Source organism: Oryx dammah, unplaced genomic scaffold, assembly GCF_014754425.2.
Source record: "Oryx dammah isolate SB20612 unplaced genomic scaffold, SCBI_Odam_1.1 HiC_scaffold_22, whole genome shotgun sequence".
NCBI lineage: Eukaryota > Metazoa > Chordata > Mammalia > Artiodactyla > Bovidae > Oryx > Oryx dammah.
The window spans coordinates 15,646,632-15,667,482 of record NW_024070206.1 but is presented as its reverse complement, the minus strand read 5'-3'; the positions used below and the strand labels follow the sequence as shown (position 1 = coordinate 15,667,482).

At 48.1% G+C, this 20,851-nt stretch overlaps 1 protein-coding gene across 2 annotated transcripts in view; it reads right to left on the bottom strand.

Annotated features, from left to right (window-relative positions):
• Positions 1-1,012: 1,012 nt before the first annotated feature.
• LOXHD1 (lipoxygenase homology PLAT domains 1) overlaps positions 1,013-20,851 on the bottom strand; it is a 198,251-nt gene continuing 178,412 nt past the window's right edge. For both annotated transcript variants that reach the window (XM_040264546.1, XM_040264547.1), the window contains 4 exons: positions 15,679-15,849; positions 8,999-9,131; positions 7,496-7,654; positions 1,013-1,493 (listed from right to left, as the gene is read on the bottom strand). In XM_040264546.1, the coding sequence (XP_040120480.1) occupies positions 1,013-1,493; positions 7,496-7,654; positions 8,999-9,131; positions 15,679-15,849 (944 nt within the window). The remainder of the gene's footprint in view (positions 1,494-7,495; positions 7,655-8,998; positions 9,132-15,678; positions 15,850-20,851) is intronic.

Below are 20,851 nucleotides of genomic sequence, written 5' to 3'. Positions count from 1 at the left end.
CTGAGTTCTGCAGCACTCTTGTGATGGTTGATCAGGAAGTGTGTTTGTGAGTGTGTGTGTGTGTGCGAGCATGTGTGTGCATGTGTGTGCGTGCACGCACATGTGTGCACACACACAGATATGTGGCTCTCCAGCTGCCTCTCCATCAGGGTCATCCCCCTCAAGGGCAGAGACCACACCTTTATTTTCTTCCAGTCCCTTCTCAGCTGTCAGTCCACATTGCCTACAGCAAGCCACAGGTGACAGGTGTTAAACACCACAGATGTCCCCCTGCCCTCCCGGCCCCTGTGCAGCAGGGACCAGGCTGCTCCAGGTGACCTCTCCCTTCGACTGCTGCTCAGGTCTCTGTGTCTCAACTGTGTTATCTCTGGCTGGGGCGGCCGCGGGCACTTGGCAATGCAGTCTTTGAAAAGTGATGGAAAGAATCAGGTATCTGTTCACAGGCTTATAAATCCTTTCAGCTAAAATTCTTCCTCCTGATGTTTTTCTCCATTGGCTGCTGGATTTATGGAAACTGGGGAAAAGGACGCGTTTCTAAGTGAGCAGATGCCCAGATGAATTCATTGCGGGATGTGGTTGGTAATAATTTAATTAGCCCAGTTTTTTTTTTTTTTGGGAAAAAAGTGTTAATTAGTTCTTGCTTAAAATATATCACTTGAGGACCTGTTCTTCCCCACTTCTATCCCCTGGGTGAAGCCCCAATTTCCCATCCACGCCCAGCCCATCTCAGCCTGGTCACTACTGTTATTGAAAAAGAAAATGCCAAAACTTGTTTTGGGGCAGCCACAGATTATGACACACATTGATGGATTCCCATAGATTCAGGAGACCCAGGAGAGGGCGGGATCCCACCAGCCATCACCCACAGTGACCTCCGAAGGATCGTGGAGCTCTGGCCCCCTAGTCTCAGCTCCAGGAGGCTTTCAGGAAAGGACTCCTGAAAGCCCTGGTGGAGGGTGGCAGGTGTGGCCGGGGCAAGTTAGCGCGAAGGGAGAGGGAGGGCCTGCAGCCCTCAGACGGAAGGGAAGAGGTCCCTCCAGGCGAGCCCGTCGCCCCGCTTCTTGTCCAGCCACCTGCCGCAGGTGAAGATGGTGGCCACCCCGGTGCTGGTGTTGGTGACCTCCACCTTGTCCACCAGCCAGCCCGAGCAGTAGCCGCTGCCGTCGTGCTCCAGGCGTACCTTGCGCAGCTCGCCCAGCTCCAGCGTCTCCAGGAAGAAGCGGTCGGTGCTGCCCCGCTCAAACAGGTTGCGCATCTTCTGCTTCAGCTCCCGCTTGCCTGTGTCGCCGTTGGACCCAAAGATGGTCACATAGACATTGGCGTCAGTGCCGGCCCCTGGCTCATAGCCGGTCGTCACGATGACCTCGTACTTGACCGGCACCAGGCTCTGGACCTTGCTGGCAAAGCTCTCCGTAGTCTTGGTGACCTCGAAGACCTTGAAGTACTTCCGCTTCCTCTTGAGGGGTATGAGGCTGTCGCAGTTGAAGAAATACCTGCCGGTGGGAGCAGGGGAGGTCAGGGAGTACCAGCCAAGGCTCATGCCCTCCCCTCCAGGATCCTGGGCATTCACCAGAGATTCCGTCCCAGACGACAAGATCTCAGGGCGGAAATCGTCCACGTCGAAATGTGAGGATAGAATTTTCAGAATAATTTTCGTTCATCGGAAAATTGACAGTGACTGACATCACCATCTTTTAAACTGCCCCTTGATTCTCCTTTTATTTTTCCCCCACACTCCACATCTGTGCTTAGTCGCTCAGTCGTAGCAGTTGAGACCTCATGGACTGTAGCCCGCCAGGCTCCTCTGTCCTTTGGATTTTTCAGGCAAGAATACTGGAGTGGGTTGCCATTTCCTCCTGCAGGGGATCTTCCTGACCCAGGAATCAAACCTGCCTCTCCCATGTCTCCTGCATTGCAGATGGATTCTTTACCTGCTGAGCCAGTCCACATCTGATCCACCAGCAATTCCACTGACCCTATCTTTAAAATACAATCTAATAAGTCCAGAATCGGCACAGTCTCACTAACTACCTTGCCACTCCTCTCATCCAAATCACCACCATCTTCTGTCTGGATGTGTCAGCCTCCTAACTAGTCTATCTGCTTCTCAATACCTACCTACGGTGAATTCTCTGCACAGCATCCAAGTGATCCTGTGGAGACCGTAAGCCCGAGAATCTTATCCTTCTGCTCAGAATATAAACTGCCCTTTGATTCCCCTTTTCTTTTTCATCCTTAGTCTCAGAATTTTTATTTTTCAGTTACTCAGTCGTGTCTGACTCTTTGCGACTCTATGGACTGCAGCATGCCAGGATTCCTTCCCTATCTCCCAGAGTTTGCTCAAACTCATGTCCAGTGAACCAGTGATGGATTAATACTTATTCCCAGAATAAGTGTTAATAAAAGCCACCACCTTACAAAGGCCTGCAAGACCTTACACGATCTGATCCTCCGCCCAGGGTTTACCTCTCTAACCTGTTCCTCCCCTTCTCTAAGCTCACTGCACACCAACCAGGCTGATTCTCTTGCTCCTTCCAAGGGACTGATAAATGCTTTTATCCACTGCTGTCACCTTCAGAGGAGCTATGGGACCAGAACAACAATCCTAAGCCAAGTCAAGTGGAAAAGTAACCATGAGATAGAAGTGTGCTCCCAAATCCCTTGCACTTCGCTGGGTTGAACCTCGGGTGTGTATGTGTGTTGTGTGTGTGCAAACATTTGCATGTGTTCACGGATGACACACTACAAAGGGGTGCAAAGTATTGAAGAAGCTACCACATGCAGAAACAAGTCCAGGGCCAAGAGAAATGGTCTTGGACCAAAAAGTCCCTTTTCTACCCCTACCCCCAGTGTTAGCCTCTGGGTAATGACAGTGAGTCCAATAATTATAGGAAGAAGTCAGAGGCATGGTGGGAAAACACTGCCTGGAGGTAAGGGGGCTGGGGTCTGCCCCAGCCAGCCACCTCCCACCTATGTGACCCTGATTTTCCCACTGGCAATGCTAGAGGTTTAGACTGAACAAATGTCTTTGTTTTTCTCCCCCATCCAAATTTCTAACATTTTAACAGTTTTGGAAATAAGCAATTCTGGCACTGGCTAACGATTTCAGAAATGTAGCCCTGAAAGGGTGTGTCCAACGATGAAAAATTAATTTTTAGATGAAAATCTATAACAGTAAAAAGAACTTGGTTTTCTGCATGCTCACTAAATGCCTGGGTTTTGCATTCTTGCATTTCATCAACTCCCTGGGTCATAGAGTTCATCTCCTCCAATTTCACAGAAGGGAAGCAAAGGCTTGGGGAAGAGAAGTCATTGCATAAGGTGACCCAAAGCCGGGGCCCAGAGCCAGCCTGCCCGGCCACTACAGGGGCCGGCCGTTTAAAGACACTTGGCAGGAAGTCCGAATTCTGTCTGGAGAGCTCTCTTCCTCCAACTTGTCACTTGATAAATCTGGGTTGTTGTTACATACCGCACTTTCTGAGAGGGAGATATATTTGCCTTCTTTGCTTAAACATTCACTTAAAATGTATTTCTTTATGCAAATGTCCACTCATATACATAATTCTATATAAATGCACAAATCCTGTGATCGTATGTGGTTTTCTAAATGCACTCTTTTCTTTCATGCTTGGCTCTGTCTCCCTTTTCCCCTCCTTTCCCCTCCTGCATCCTGCCTTCACCTCAGATAACTCATGTAACAGTTGTGGATATATCTTGCCAAATTTCCCTCTGTTTCGCCCAATCTTGCACAGAACGCACATAGACCCACACACATGTGGGACGTCAGTGTTCCCTTTACAAAATGGCATCATATAATACATGTTTCCCCATATCTTGCTTTTCTCACTCAACAGTGCTTCCTGGGAATGGCTCCAAGTCTTCTGGTACATATTTAATTCGTTGTTTTGATTGGCTGAAAATGAGTCCCTGGTGTAGTTATAAGGAAACGTTTCCTAATAGACATCATTATAAGATCACCAAAATGTGGGACCTCAGGGCTCTGTGGAGTCAAGACTCCAGCTGTGGAAGAACATGCCAGGCTGTTCTCACTTGCAATAGGCTCGTGAGCAAGAATAAAGGCAAAGTAGAGAATAATGAACAACAGTGAATATGTTAGAAATATGTTGAATATGATCATACTTGTCTGAACAGTGTGTGTGTGTGAGATACCAGAAAATGGCCAGAGAGAATGGGGTCACCAAATGTTCATGGTGGCCTTCTCTGATGGATAAGACTTTAGGGAATTTTACTTTCTTTTACGAAAGGGTTTTTTTTTTTCTTTCATACACATTTTTTTGCCTTATTTGAATTTTAAAATGATTATGTATTATATGTGATAATGAGATAAAACAACGATTTCATTTTGTTTTTTTAAAAAAAAGAAACAAAAGCCTCTCTGTGTGTCCTTCCACTGAAGTTCTGAGGATATTAACAACCAAGAGCTGGTCAGAAATGCTGCAAGAGTCAGGACTAGAATTAGTTGGAAGGTGAAAATTTGAGATTTTTATAAGAGATTGAGATAAAATTATTTTGTATTTCATGGAAATCCAGATATTATGGCCCAACATGCTGGTTAGAAAGGAACTGCGGATCCGTATACAGTGTTATGTAAGTGGTCTTTACGTGGTAGGATTTAAATGTGTTCTAAAACAGTGACTTTGGCCACTTGATGTGAAGAGCTGGCTCATTGGAAAAGACCCTGATGCTGGGAAAGATTGAGGGCAGGAGAAAAAGGGGACAACAGAGGATAAGATGGTTGGATGGCATCACTGACTTGATGGACATGAGTTTGAGCAAGCTCTGGGAGTTGGTGATGGACAGGGAAGCCTGGTGTGCTGCAGTCCATGGGGTCGCAAAGAGTCGGACAGGACTGAGCGACTGAACTGAACTGAACTGAACTGAACTGAGAACAGTGAAGGGTAAATAGGCTCAGATAGTAAAGAATCTGCCTGCAATGCAGGAGACCCGGGTTCAGTCCCCAGGTTGGGAAGATCCCCTGGAGAAGAGAATGGCAACCGGCTCCAGTATTCCTGCCTGGAGAATTCCATGGACAGAGGAGCCTGGTGGGCTACAGTCCATGAGGTTAGGAAGAATTGGACACGACTGAGCGACACACACATACACACAGAATGGTGACATGTGAATAGCCACAGAGACACACACTCCTACCCCATCCTCACTCTGGATAGAGGTGATATCTGGCAGAGGGGGAGGGAGGTGGTCACTCACCAGAAATCACAGACTTGAGACCAGCACAGTAGGTAGGCTGGTGCATGACTTCTGAGAGCCTCTCAGACTACACTCCTGCCATCTTTCCCCTCCTGCCAGACTTTAAAGAGCGTCCATCTCTCCTCCCAGAGAGGAGCTGGGTGATGGCCTGAAGCCACACGGCTGACCAGGTGATGGCTGGAGCATCTGGGGTCTGGACTCCCTATGAGAAGATCCCCAGCCCGTGGACATCCTTTCCTCCCCTCCCAGCCCAGCTGACGAAAGGCCACACTTTTGAGAGTGTAGGAAAAGATGCTTCACTGGGAGTGTTAGATTCTTTCTACTGGACAAGGAATCCTACAACTCAGCCGAGGACTGTGGGTTGGGAAGTTCTTCACTGCCCTCCCTCCTGAGACTGGAAGGTGCTGGGTGGCATTGAGACCTTTGACTCTCTCACAGCTGACACTGTGTGTTTAAAGCTAACTTAAGTGGCGACTCTTTTATCATTGTATTGTATTATCTTGTTTATTTTGGGCATTTGTAGAGAAGTATGAGCAGCCATGTTCCTTGCAGTTGGGAGGCAGTACAGGTTGGCTTGCTGGTGGGCTGGAACTCTCCCCAACCCTGCATCCCAGCTCCCAAGTCCTCAACAGGACTGCTCCTCACAGCCACGCCCAGTGACTCCTACAGGGTCTACTGTGCCCCAGCTGGTTTTCCCCCAAAGAACAACAATATAACATTGCAGCCTGAGAGGGCGCTGCTATGAACTGAATTGTCTTTCCTCAAATTCTTATCCCAATGTGAGGGCATTTGTGCATGGGACTTTGGGAAGTCATTAGGTTTAAATGAGGTCATGAGGATGGGGACCCATGATGGGATTAGTGCCCTTATGGGAAGAAGTGTGTGTGTGTGTGTGTGTGTGTGTGTGTGTGAGTGTGTGTGAAGTCACTTCAGTCGTGTCTGACTCTTTGCCACCTCATAGACCATAGCCTGCTGGGCTCCTCTGACTATGGGATTCTCAAGAGTACTGGAGCGGGTTGCAAGGCCCTCCCCCAGGGGGTCCTCTCAACCCAGGGATCGAACCCATGTCTCTTATGTCACCCACACTGGCAGCTGTGTTCACTAGGGCCACCTAGTGGAGAGAGGAAGCGATACCAGATCTCCCTCTCCAATGAGCTAGCAAGGGAGGCCTCATGGGAACTCAACCCCACTGGCACCCTGACCTCTGACTTCCAGGCTCCAAGGTGTGAGAAAAGAATGCCCGCTGTCTGAGCCACCCAGTCCATGGATTTGGTCGCAGCAGCCTGAGATAGCTAAGACACAAGCTCACATGTCAGAACCCTTTCCTGCTCCATTCCCAAAGGATAATCTTGCTCGGAGATGGCCAGTTCCAGGGAGCCGAGCGGTGCAGGTAGAGTGTGGACAGACATTGCCTGAGAGGCTGTGGCCCTGAAGGCTGGAGCCGAAGCTGGGACCTGCTGATCCGGCAGGGCTGCTGCTTCTGTCTGCTGCGATTCTTGTAAAAGATGCTGTCAAGAGCAGGGCCAGCCCAGGAGGGGCATGAGGGGGCCACGGAGGGGCGGACAGTGGTTCTGGGGGTAGCCCGGCTGTCTTAGCCTCTCCTTGGGCTTACCCTCCCTGAGGCACAAGCTGCCCTCTGCTTCCCCATCATCCTCTCCTGGTTCCTTTTTAGTGTCTTTTCCGCCTTCTAGAGCCTCAGGGCTCTTTCTGGCTTTCAACACAGTTACCAAGCGGTTTTAATTAGAAAAACTGATGGCTGTGAACTGTTACCAGGTAACTAAGACCCTTAATCCTCTAGAAATGTCCTCAGAAGGCCCTGGAGGGGGAAATGTAAAGCTCCTTATCTGGGGTCCTCGGGGCGGTGGGCATGGGATTTCTCTGCTGGTCCCCGCTCTGCCCACAGGGATGACGGGCATTCACTCTGACTGTGGAGCAGCAGGCTTCAAAGCTGTATCTCTTTGTCATTACACAGTGATCATGAGGGCAGGGAAGGAAAGACTCGGCTGTCTGGCACTGCCTGACTGGCTCTTCTTTCCTTCCAAAGAAGCATCACTGGATAAAAAGGCTGGAACACCCAAGGTCATCGAGTCTAGTCCCCTGCCTCTGGGGTAATGCTCTGGTTCAGAAAACTCAAGAACCAGTACAGCTGCCTCTTTCCTTTCTGACTCAGATGGCTTGAAAGGGACACCTCCCCACCCCCTGCCATCTTGCCCATGGTCTGGCTGTAGGCCTCCCTGGGGGAAGAGGGTGGAGACCCAGCACGTACACGTTGCCATACTCCATCTCGGTGATGGTGATGGTTTTGACGTGCCAGACCAGCTCTCTTTTGGGGATGAACCGGTCCTCCCTGGCGAGGTGGCCCACGCAGAGGGAGGCAATGTCCCCCAAGTAGACGCTGTCGAACTCAAACGTGTCTGTGGTGCCCCTGCAGGACACAAAGTTGCCATCAGTGAGTGCTGCTCCTGCCCACTGAAGGAAGCAAGCATTCATCCAGTGCCAGCTGTATCCTAAGTGCTCGTGTGAGAAACAGGGATAGATTGGCAAGCGAGACCTGATGTCAGGCCTCCATTGCTTGAGGGCTTCAGTCTAGTTCTGGAACAAGACAATTGGAACCATTAAAAAGCCCTTCAGGCTGCCTGTTCCCAGAATCAGTGATTGGTAATAGCCGATGGTGTTGGAGGAGGGTGAGGCCCTGGGCCCTCAGCACTGGGCTGAGGAGGGAGATGAGATTCAGGGAGCAGAGGGAAGGGGAAGGGAAGCATCTTCTGATGAGGACTTGATTTGGCAAAGTCACGGGGTTGGAGGTGAGGTCATTTCTGGAAGGAGGGCTGGCTTGGCTGGAGTTTGGGTTCAGGGAGGGAAGGCGCAATGGAAAAGAAGTGAGGTGGGCTGCCTTTTGGGGGTGGGGCAGCTCAGCCCATCTTCAGGAAGGGGGGTTATTGAATAGAGGGTGAAATGAGGTTATGGGAGGAGGAGGCTCTATTTAAGAGATTCTGGAGGCAGCAGGGAGATGAAGTGGGCATCTGGGCACTTCGGAGGCAGCTCTGATGTACAGGAAGACATGAGATTCTCCAGGGCGTGGCGCACGGCTGGGAGTGCTGAGCGGGGGCGCTGTTACACGAGACCTAATTTTGATTTTTCCTATGAAGCATCTTAGAGGCTCTCCCCTCCCTCCCTGCTTCTCACTAGAACCAAATTCCATGCTGTCTTATTTGCGTTTTCATGGGTGACTCTCCCTTTTCAATAGACTGTGAGCTCCTCATTTGCATGGATGTGGAATAACATCTGTGTGATTCCCAGTCCTGCCACATAGTGGACTTGCTGTAATTAAGTGATTTTTGTTGTAGTTTTGCATTAAGTTTTAAAAACTTGAAATACATTTGACATATATCATTGTGTAAATTCAAGGTGTACAACATATGAATCGGAAGCATTTTTATATTGCACTATGATTGCCACTGTGGCCATAATTAGCACTTCTAACATATTGCATAATTATCCTTTTTTTTCTAGTCACTGGAACAATTAGATTCTAGTCTCTCAGAGGGGGCTCTCTTTAAATGACAGTCCTCTCCCTTCCCTTTTCTAAAGCTCCTGTTGCGTCCCTAGAGCTGGAATGGCGTTGGCACACAGTAGGTACTCAGTATGTTCTTGCTGGTTAGGCCCATTTGTATATTTACAGCCCCAACTAAAAGGGTTGGCTCTTAGGGTTCCCCCTCTTACCCACCCCACTTATCCCCATTCCCCTGTGGGCACCCCCTCTTCCTACTTTCTGAAGGCCCGCTGTCTAGAAGAATTCTCCACGAGAAACTCTTTGGACCGATTCTTTCTGCCCTCCAGGATGAGCCAGACGTTCTCCCTGGTTTCGCCTCCGTTGCCGGTTTCTATGACGATCTCGTAGGCTGCGGTGGAGAAGGTGGGAGACGGTCAGCAGAGGGGAGGCGGCACCCACCACTGGGGCAGAAGCAAACCCCACTCTCCCTTCAGGTCCTACATCTGGTCTGAGACCACAGCCTTAAGTGCGGGGTCTGGGGCGCAGGTTAAATCTTTACGATTGAGGCATTGTCAACAGAGCCTGCCTTGATTTGGGGACAAACCACAAGAAGGGGATGAGTTTCCCAAGGGATGCTGGGGCCTGGCTCTCAGGGATGGAGGAGTCTCTGAGATGCAAAGTGAAGATCAGGAGCAAAGAGAAGGGAGGAGAGACAGGGCCCAGCTACAGAAAGGGGAGGGGAAGATTCAGGTGGGAGAGACTTCAGAAGAGCCTGGAACTTTCTCTAGCAAACAGCCTCTGTCTTGTCTCAGCTCTCACTTTGGTGTCTAGCTCAGCATCACAACCTCCCTCCCCTGAAGTTTCTACAAACAGGTCAGCATTGTTTCATTTGTTAAGCGGGTGTCTAGTGCCAGGACTGGGCTAAACTCTGGGTGACCCTAGCACTCATCTCTGGCCCAAGATGGAAACACCCTGACTATACAACAGAACAGAATAACCTGGAGCAAAGGGCGCAAGTACCAAGGGGGAGAGAGTGGATCTGGCTCCCGTTACGTCTTCAACCTCATCTTCCAGCACTTTCCCCGCCTTGCTCACTCTGCTTGGCCTCCGTGCTGCTCCTGCCTTAGAGCTCTGTCTGCGGCTCATCCCCTTCCTCTCCGCACCTCCATCCATGTTGACCTGGTTTACTCCTTCCTGTCCTACTCAGACGTCCCCTTCTCAGGGACCACCCTAACCAAATTCCAACCCAATTTCCCCAGGGCTCCAGCCTGCTCTACTGAGCTCTATCATCTTCCCTTACCTTCTAATACGCTAAGCAGTTACTTATCATTTTGTTGCTTATTGTATGCCTCCCTCCCCCCTGAATGTAAGCTCCATGAGGGCAAGGGTCTTTGTTTTGCTCATTATAGACCCCAAGTGCCCAGAACGGTGCCTGGCACATACTGCTATTGCTGCTAAGTCGCCTCAGTTGTGTCCGACTCTGTGCGGCCCCATAGACGGCAGCCCACCAGGCTCCCCCATCCCTGGGATTCTCCAGGCAAGAACACTGGAGTGGGTTGCCATTTCCTTCTCCAGTGCATGAAAGTGAAAAGTGAAAGTGAAGTCGCTCAGTTGTGCCCAACTCTTAGCGACCCCATGGACTGCAGCCCACCAGGCTCCTCTGCCCATGGGATTTTCCAGGCAAGAGTACTGGAGTGGGGTGCCACATAAGCACTCAATAAATAGTTGTTGAGTGAATAATGAATGATTGGGCTCTTCACAGTAAGCTCCATGAAGAAGGCATTGTGTGAGCTTGGCCTCGAAGATTCATGATTGTGATCAACAGAGAACCGAGGGATGCTCAAAGAGTTGGGGAGGGGAAGGAGCATAAGCAAAGGTACCGGAGGGCAGGGGTGGGGCTTGAGATCCACGAGATCCATGAGACCCAGCCCCATTCCCCGTGGACCAGCTGGGATGGAGCTGGAACACAGGAGGACATAATATTTGTCTTCCTGCAGTTAGTGAGTCACTGAGGATTTGGGATTCCAGATCCAAAGAGATAGTTTAATTTCTGTGCTTTTATCTCAGAAATGTGATAAAGACAATTAGAAGGGACGGCTGTGTCTACAGCTCAATGTAATGTCAACCCCAGCCTCTCAGTGACCTGTTGCCTTTGTGACTTCTCTCAAGTCATAGATAGAGGGCATCTGGGCAAAGAACCCAGGATAGGGGAGGAGATCCATAGCGAGCACAGCCCTGGAAGAAGAACCTGTCTCTGCAGGTCCAACCATTCACAGCACCAGAACATGAAATGAATGAGTCATGGCTGGGGGCTCAAAGCCAACACAGGGAGGGTAAGATATTTGTGCAAACCAGACACCTGTGAATTCAAAGTGGATCCTTCACTGTAGAGGAAATGGACTGTCAGCGCCCAGGGAAGAAAGCAGGGAGCACTAGGAACCTATTTGCTTCCTGCAATCAGCTCAAGGAGGACACGATTGTGGATCGTAACCAGCCCTCTCCTCATGGCCCCAAAGATGAGGCAGAGAAGGCAGGCGTGTAAGTGAGGACATTCAGATGGATTAAAAACAAATGTGGCCAGTTGCATCAATGATCTTTCAATCAGCCTATTTCCACCTTGGAAAAGTCATTTCATCAGTGATAAAAATGTGGAAGGCATGACTCTCAGCTTTGTTTATAGGTTGCTGGGAGGAAAGGACAGAGGAGGACCAGGGGCCTGACAGGGTGGGGCAGGGCAGCCCAGCCTAGCAGAGGCTCACCCCGGGGCCAGCACCCCCATGGGAGGAGTCTGGCTGGGGAAAGTGGCTCCGTAGCCACCATGCAAGGCATTCACATGAAGGGGCCACTGACAAAGATACTGTGGGCTCAGTGGGCATGAATGCGGCAGGACAGGAGAGAGCAGAGCCGTCTGCCCTTGACATCTCGCCTGTGCTCTGGGCATGGTATCTGCAGAGATGAACCAGAAGCCCAGGATGCACTGAGCAGATCCAATACACCTCACGTGAGCAGCTCCTGAACAGATAGGTGTTTGCCTTGAGGCCAGGACAGCAGGGGCACAAGGCACCGAGGAGCACTGCCAGAGGACACCTGGGCATCCAGTGGGCACCTGCAGCTTATTGCTCCACATCCCCGGCCCCGTCTTATGTTGCCAGGACCCTTCTTGGCTCTGCAAGTTCCTCCCATGTGGTTTTGCATGAGAGTCCCAGACCGGACAATCAGAATTATTCCTTCAGAGATGCTCTCTTCCCTTCCACCAAAGCTGTTCAATTAGAAGGCTATGGGGTTGGGGGTGCCAGCCACCATCTTCCCACGATGTGAGAAAGAAACAGTTGAGAGGAGAAGGGGACAAGGACATACTGAAACCACTGGAGCCTCTGGAGACAGCCAAGCCCCAGCCAGTTCCACCTGAAACCTCCAAGTTCCAGGCACCAATATGCTCCCTTTTTCCTGGAGCCAGCTTAGGGCTGGGGTTTCAGCACGTACAACCAAGTCCTGAGCACTCCTGAAGTTTTCTGTTTGCCTCCACTGGGACTGCCAATAGATGGCAGCTTCAAGAACATAATCATAAAGATGAATTTTTAAACAGAGCTGTCTGGTGGAGAGTGAGTCCTCCAACCTGGGGAGTTGTCATCAAGCTTGATTGTATCGGAACTGGAAATGTCGCAGATAAGCCTGACTGAGCAGCCTGAAAAGGCTTCAAGTAGGGGTGGATAAGAAGGAAGGGGGCTGTAGAGGGGGGGAGGCATTGGTCTTGCTGGAGGATGTCCCAGAGAAGGGGGCTTCCCAGGAGGCTCAGGACCCACCGGCCAATGCAGGAGATGCGGGTTCAATCCCTGGGTCGGGAAGATCCCCTGGAGGAGGGCATGACAACCCACTCCAGTATTCTTGCCTGGAGAATCCCAGGGGCAGAGAAGCCTGGAGGGTTACAGTCCATGGGGTGGCAAAAAGTTAGACACGACTGAAGTGACTTAGCACGCACACTGCATGCCCCAGAGAGATATTTTTTTGTCCTCCTAGGTGTCATGTGTGTGTGTGTTGTGTACATGCTTGTGCACACATAAGCACATGATCTTACTGTCCAGGACTTAACACAGAACCTCTGGGGTGAGACCCAAATAACAGTAGTATTTAAAAGTTGCCAGTGGTTTTCTTCTTTGCCTGCACACTGGAATCACCTACAGAGGCTGATGCTTACAGAGGATGGGGAGCAGCTTCTGACTTGGCTAACAAAAATTGGAGGTGAGGCAGCAAACAGGATGCTAAACAAGGTGGGGTAGCTGATCAATCTGGAGTACCAGCCGGGCCCAGTGATGACAGAGCGATCGTGGTATGACAGGTCCTGATAGGAATCAGGTCATGTGAGTCCTACTGGCTATGGCTAAGTCTTTGAGGTATTGCTTCACTTTTCTGGTTTTTGGTTTTCCATACCTAGGATGTAGAGAGGTGAATTTGCCCCTATCAAGCTCATAGGGTGGGCGTAGGGTGGTGAGGATCCAGTGAGAACAGGGGAGGTGTGGAGCACCTTCACGCACATGAAGCTCTGTTCAGATATGAGAGGGTGTTTATTCTTACAAGTCGAGTGCCCAGAGATACCCCTGGGGACACAGACATGGAATGTAGGTGCCATAAGGGCAGGATCTCTGCCCTATGCATTAGTGTGTCCCAGAACCCACACCAGGCTGTGTCACTTGGTTAAAGATAGCTGACGTTGGAATGATTGGCTTGAACTGCATCCCTGGCTCTCCCTAAGATGAGCCTCCATCTGTGGACATGGGTGTCACTGGCCTTTGGGCACCCTGCCCTCTGCAGGCTCCTCGTAATGACAGACTGATCCAGACCATTCCTGGGCTTGCTGTCCCTACCCTTCCACCTCTGTCTCACACACATCCTTCTGGAATTAATGCAAGTACTGCTTCCCCTCTACCAAGCTCCCTACCAACCCAAATTCCATAGGTCTTAGCAAGCTGTTTGGTGGGAAATCTGTGAAGGAAACTCCGTGGTTATGCTCCCAGCCTCACAAATCTCTCCTCCCCTGAACTCCAAGGGCCCCAGGAGCCTTTATTGCTCATGTTAGCAATTATGCATTAGCCTCCACCACTAATGAGATTGTGAGGCCCCAAGGAAAAACAACCTTCATTTGCTGAGCTCTAATAACTAAGGTCCATCTAGTCAAGGCTATGGTTTTTCCAGTAGTCATGTATGGATGTGAGAGTTGGACTGTGAAGAAGGCTGAGCACCGAGGAATTGATGCTTTTGAACTGTGGTGTTGGAGAAGACTCTTGAGAGTCCCTTGGACTGCAAGGAGATCCAACCAGTCCATTCTAAAGGAGATCAGCCCTGGGATTTCTTTGGAAGGAATGATGCTAAAGCTGAAACTCCAGTACTTTGGCCACCTCATGCAAAGAGTTGACTCATTGGAAAAGACTTTGATGCTGGGAGGGATTGGGGGCAGGAGGAGAAGGGGACGACAGAGGATGAGATGGCTGGATGGCATCACTGACTCGATGGATGTGAATTTGAGTGAACTCCAGGAGTTGGTGATGGACAGGGAGGCCTGGCGTGCTGCGATTCATGGGGTCGCAAAGAGTTGGACACGACTGAACTGAACTGAATGATTTGTGCACCTTCTAAGTCCCAAAGCCTGCAGAGTGATTCTGTCCTTGACCTCTGGGAGCTTATAGCTGCGTAGGGACAACGCAGATGGGCACAGTTCAGTACAAGGAAACTAACAATCACAAAGCAAGGTGCATGGTTCATAGCATCTAAAATAAAAGTGGGCCCCCAGTAAGTACAGTTAGAGAAGCTGGGAGTTCACCCTCTGAATTAGGGCAGGCATCCTCATACATGAAGGCTGACAGATGAATGGTTGGCCCTTGTCTGAATGCTCCCAGTACCATCAGTGATCACCCCTCTCCAAGCAGCTGAGTCCATCACTGGGCAGTTTGGATGGCATGGTGCAGAAGGCTTAGTGGCTTTTCACCAAGCATCCATGCTTCCCTTTTGTGATGTACAGAGCTTGCCCGGGGCAACTGTCCAGCCAGGTACTACAATCCAAGGTGCCCTTGCATCTAGGTGGAGCCACATGACTCACAGAATATGAGTTAATGTGTTAAGAAAGTATAGAATGTGCCTTCTCCCAGCTCTTTTTTCCCTCTTCAAGAAATGTGGGAGCCACATGTTGAAAATGGCAGACAGGTGAGAAGAGCTTGGGCCCCTGAATCACAGCATGGAAGGCCTCTTGCCAAACACCCACACTGGACTGATTACATCAGTGAGAAACAGATTTTGTTGTATTTAGCTATTGAGATTTGTGGGTTTAAGTCTTACTGCAGCTAGTGTTACAGTAACTAGCTAGCTGCAGTAAGAAAAGGTTGGAAAATCCTTTCTTTACATCAGGCTCTGCTATGGATAAGCCTTCATCAAATCTGTTGGACCCAGATACTGGCATCTGTATTAAAGAGACACCTCCCTGGTCCTTGATGGCCATCCACCTTAGGGACCAATTACTCTTCCTCTTTACACATGCCCTGAGGAAGGAGCCAAAGAGAAAGCTGTTGGTGGAGATGCTGGCTCCCTTCACATTCTGTTTTCAGGAAGGCCTGAGTTGGTGGCTGTTGCCGTAGACATCAGTTGGAGAGAGTCCACGACAAAAAAGAAAACCAGAGAGAGCATCACATCAAACTGCCCAGGGTGGGCTTGTCCCCTGTGGGTTTTCCTGCTACCTAATGAGTCCCTGTGATCTGGGGCCGTGAGCTGGCATCAGTATCTTGGCTGTCTCAGGTTCACAAAGCAACACGTAGGGTGTTTACTTACGCACTGCTCCAGTGTTATTTCTTTCACTGGGCATCTGATTCCCCTCCAGCTGTGAGAGATCTTCCTTTAGATTTTCCAGCATTGTTCCCCCCTCCCTCTGCCCAGGCTGCATCTAAGCAGGGCCCACCAGTGTCCCCACGTACTGGTCTCCTCCAGCTCTTCATGGATCTCATTGTTGGCACAGGCGAAGTCGCGGACCGTCTGCCTGTCGCCCTCACTCTTGGAGAGCCAGCAGTCACATTGGAAGCGGAAGGTCTCATCGCGGGAATTGTCCTTCACGTCGACATGGCTCAGGTGCCAGCCAGGAAATATCCCTGAGAACAGAGACACGGGGCTGGAGGCTGAATGGGCTCTTCCTCCCCTTTCAGACTTCTGCTCCCTACGTCTGCTGGCTGTGTGGCCCTGGACAAGATCTCTGTCCTCTCTGGGCCTTTGTCTCCATGTTGATGAAATGAGGGGTTGGGTTAGATGATCTCTGAGATACCTCTAGCCCAGAGAATAGATTGGGTTGGCCAAAAAGTTTGTTTAGGATTTTCCATAAGATATTATTGGCCAACCCAATAATTCTCTTTGCAAAATCCTTAACTTGCATTCAGGAACTCTTAGAGGATCTCTGTGTGTCCACAGTATGTGCAGAAGGCTACAAGGAAGGCATGTGTATGTTTTACTTTCACATCTTGCCTTCGCATGCCACTTGGGGTTGCAAGGGCAGTCCTAGCTTCTCCAACAAAAAGCCATTTCAGTAATGGTGAGGGAGGATCAGACACTGCCCGAAGCAACGACTCTAGATCTTGCCATTAGTCTCAAGGGTTATAAGCACAGAGACATACAGAGATGGACACATGCTTCCAGTCACCCAGTCCACAGGGAGCAGATATTAAGGCTCACGGGCAAAGCATACATACTGGCAGTCCTAGTATAGCTTCATTCCTGGTGTAAAAGGTACTTCATATGTTTTAAAATATAGGTATCTTTACTGAAAGTGGAAATCAGCGAGTCCCAGAACAAGTTAAATTTTACAGTGGTTCTGTTGAGTTAAAAAGTGGTGTTATTTTATCAACAAAGAATTTTTCTGCATGCATATTTTAAGTTTTATTTAAATCAAAACGTAAATAACAAATGGTTAGTAATAAGTGGGGGCTTCTCTGGTAGCTCAGCTGGTAAAGAATCTATCTGCAATTCAGGAGACCGGGGTTCAATCCCTGGGCTGGGAAGATCCCTCGAGGAGGGCACAGTAACTCTCTCCAGTATTCTTGCCTGGAGAATCCCCATGGACAGAGGAGCCTGGTGGGCTACAGTCCGTGGGGTCACATAGAGTTGGACATGACTAAGCAACTAAGCACAGCCCAGCACAGTATTAAGTGGAAATAACAGACTCACTCTGTTCTATATCCTGGGCAGGTTTCACTCCCGAATTCACTTCCAGAGCTCCAGGCATGGCAGTGACAGAGAAAAGCAGTGGGATGATGGGAAGGGTGGATTCTGGGCTGCCTTTAACTTTATCCACAGGCAATCAGGGCAGTGAAGACAGCCAGAGGAGGAGGCAGCCCAACCCGGGTTGCCCTGGTGCCTGCTAGCAGGTTGCTCTCTTCCCCCGTACCCCCTTTCCTCTCTCCTCTGAAGGCATGGCACTGTCTCACCCCATCTGCAGCTCTCATTTCAAGTTTGATTCTGCAAAGGAACTCCTTCCATGGTAAATAGCAGACTAACCCCAACCATTGTAAGATAAATAAGCTTCACTCTTAGCTTCAGGCTCACTGATTATTTAATTGCCTTGTTTTGGAAATGCTGGATGGGATTAACAGGGATCCTACCATGACTTTCTACACTAAGAACCTATCAAACACGAGAAGAGGCAGCTCTGGGAAGGCTGATGTCATATGACATCACTACCACCAACCGGGAACCATCTTAATCCCACCACTAGAGAATCCATTTCTTTACAGAATCTCCTCTTTCAGAGTCCTACTTTATCTTTTTACACAAAGATAGCAAACATCACACACTGTCTGACATCTTATCTTTTCACTCACAATCTATATCAGTACCTAAATATCTGCCCACCCCTTTTCATAGTTGCATGGTATTCCATTGTACGCCCACACAAGAAAATTTCTATGTTGTCCTAATTGATGGATAATTAGTTGTTATCCAAACTTTTACTTCTACATGCAATGCTATAATTACTACCCTTCTACATGCATCATAGTGATCTTTTGAAATCATAAATCAGGTTTGATATTGCTACTTCTCATGGAAAACTGTTCAATGGCTTCGCATTACTCTCAGAATAACTGCAAACAGCTCACTAACAACTATAAGAACTGACATGACTTGCCCTTTCCATTTTGATTTCATCTCATACTACTTGCATTTTTACTTACTATATTTCATGTACACCTTTTAGTACCTTAATATATGAAATCCAGTCTTGTCATGGAAATGTTGCACATTTTCTGTCTGCATGCAACAATATACCCTAGGCTCTGAATATCCAGTGTTTCATCACTGAAGTGTCAGATCAAATGTCCTGTCTTTGGGAAGAACTTTCCAATTTGCAGAGGCTTCCCCATCCCCAATTACTTGCTACCACATTAACGTACACCCATTTCACAGTCTGAAATAATTCTGGTTTTATTTCCTTGCACGTTGTCTATACTGTCTGTCTTCTCTAGGTTGTAAGCCTAGAGAGCAGGAGTCTTGCCTGATATCCGCCACCATATTCTAGTGCCTAGAGTAATGATTAGCACATTATTCAATAAATGTTTATTGAATGGATGAGTGCACTATTATTAAATAGGGAAGAACAAGGAAGGACACTGGTGGTAACATTCTATGAATGGAGGGGAAAAATAATTCAAAGCCCCACCAGGGAGCAATGGTCTGTCCTAGTGAAATTATTTTATCCCAAATGTTCCAAGGTTTATTATAAGAAAAAAAGCTTAAAAACTGAGTGAGGTGTAAAATAGATAGTAAGAAGTTGCTAAACACACAGGGAGCCCAGCCTGGTGCTCTGTGATGGCCTGGGGGTGGGGGAGAGCTGTGTGGAGAGGGTGGGATGGGGCTGGGCAGGGAGGCCCAGGAGGGAAGGAATATTTGTATAATTATGACTGATTTCCATTGTTGTATGGCAGAAACCAACACAAAATTGTAAAGCAATTTTTCACCAATTAAAAAAAATTGAATGAGCATAGGGCCCCAATCTTTCCAGCCAAGAGAAGGCAGACTCCAAACAGGAGGGAGACTAACTGCCAGATACTTCCCGAATTTCGTCATGCTATCTGCTACCTGTGATTCCTCAGTGGCCTTCCATTTCTGATGGGGAAAAGGGTCCAATTCTGTGTTTACATATATAGGGCCTTCTTCATCCTGACTCCATCCACCTCATTTCCTGCCTCAGTAAGGAAGACTCCTAAGACAACTCCTCCATCCCAGTGAGATGGATTTATTCAGCATCACTTAGCTGTATCTTTCATCTTCATTAAGGCTTCAAGTGGTTTCCTTGCCCTAAATTCCCACCTACCCTCTGGACAACTCAGGCTTCACTTCCTCCCTGAGACCCTCCAAACTCCCCAGTCCCATGCATTCATCATCTGTTTATTCTCTTGCCCATGAACAGCTGCCCAAGATGGCTTGGGAAATAAATGCTTTCTAGTGAGGTCATGAGCATGAACTCTTTTATAGTGATTGTGTGTGTGTATGTGTGTGTGAGACTTCTCTAGTTTGATTTTAAGGTGTGGAAGTTATGTCTTAAACTTCTTGATTACATCACAGGTGTATTGACTTAGTGCTCAATAAATACAGAATTGATAAATTACATTTACTTTCTATAGTGATCTCTCAGCTTTTTTAATTTCAGTGCTAACCCTTAAAATATTGCTTGAATAGATAATTTATTTCTTCAAGTAATTTCTTTAAAAAATACCTTTGGCAAGCTAAAGTCCATGTGGGTAAACAAAATTTCTTTAAAAAGATAAATAGATTGTTTGAAATGAGATATGGAGCCATCAGAGAGTCCTAGCTATTAAAGAATACAGAATCTAGCTACTATCCCTCCACAAATACTTTCTCATGTACATCATCCAAGATAGGATGCCCAGAGTGACACACCCGGGTCTGGGAGATCTGTAGACTCCATTCTCAGCAAACCCACCAAGCTGAACATATTATAGCATCTCTATGCCTCAGCTTCCTTACTTGAGCAAAGTAACTGGGTTAAAATACATGATTTCTGAGCTCCTATACATTTCTATGAATTTATATTATTCAAAAGAAAATGTATTAATTAGAGTTTTCAGTTCAGAGGAAGAAAGCAAGAGGAAAAAGATGAATTAGAAAATAAACACTCTTGTTATAATTTGTTCACTATTACAAAAGCTATCTGGGTAATTGGAATTAAGGGGGAGAATTAATCATTTATCTTGATTTTCATCTATGAACTATATTTCATGGTAATCAAATAGCCTGAGAGACAATTTTTTTTTTACAGAAGGATTCCAGCTAATAACTGGATAAGAAATAACAATTAGAAAACCATTTGTAACTCTAATTGATCATCACTGAGAAGCCACTAGATGTAGAGGGATGGGAGAGCTTACAATGGAGGAATCAAGCAGTCCGCCCAGGATTCACCATTAGACGTGAGCATCAGTAAGTGTGAGATGGCTGTGACGTAACATGAAGTACACAAGTCCCATTTTAAAGTAGCCCTGATACCACATATCAAGTATTCTTGCCAAATAACATCAAACCTGGATCTAATCAAGTCTTTACAGCTGACTTTCAGATTGTAGGAAATATGGGGAACAAGGAAGCAATGAACCACAAAGAAGCAAGCAGACAGGTCCAGAGTGTGCACATTTCATAGATCATTGGGCCCTGTTCCTTCAAAAGTCAATGGCATGAAAAAAATAAAGGGATTAGGTATGGCTCTGTATTAAACAATTAAACTTTCATCTCTGGAGGAGAAAGTTACTATAATGACAAAATTAGGCACAGAATCTTGGTCCTCTTCTGACCCTACTATCCCAACCACTTGGGCTCATTGAAGACACAAAAATCTTTCTGTTCTTACCAATGACAGGATCCTGCTTTCAGATCCAAAGTCTAGTTGTCAAGGAGGAGATCACTTCTCTGCTTACAAAGGGAAGAAGATAACATCAGTGACTTGGAATTTCTTTAAGTCCAAGAGCAATGAGGAGACCAAAGGTAATCAGAGGGATAAGGGATGAATCAAGCTCTTCGAAGAGCCTGGCATCTACACCAAAGTTCTTGTTGTTCAGTTGCTAAGTCATGTCCCACTCTTTGCAACCCCAT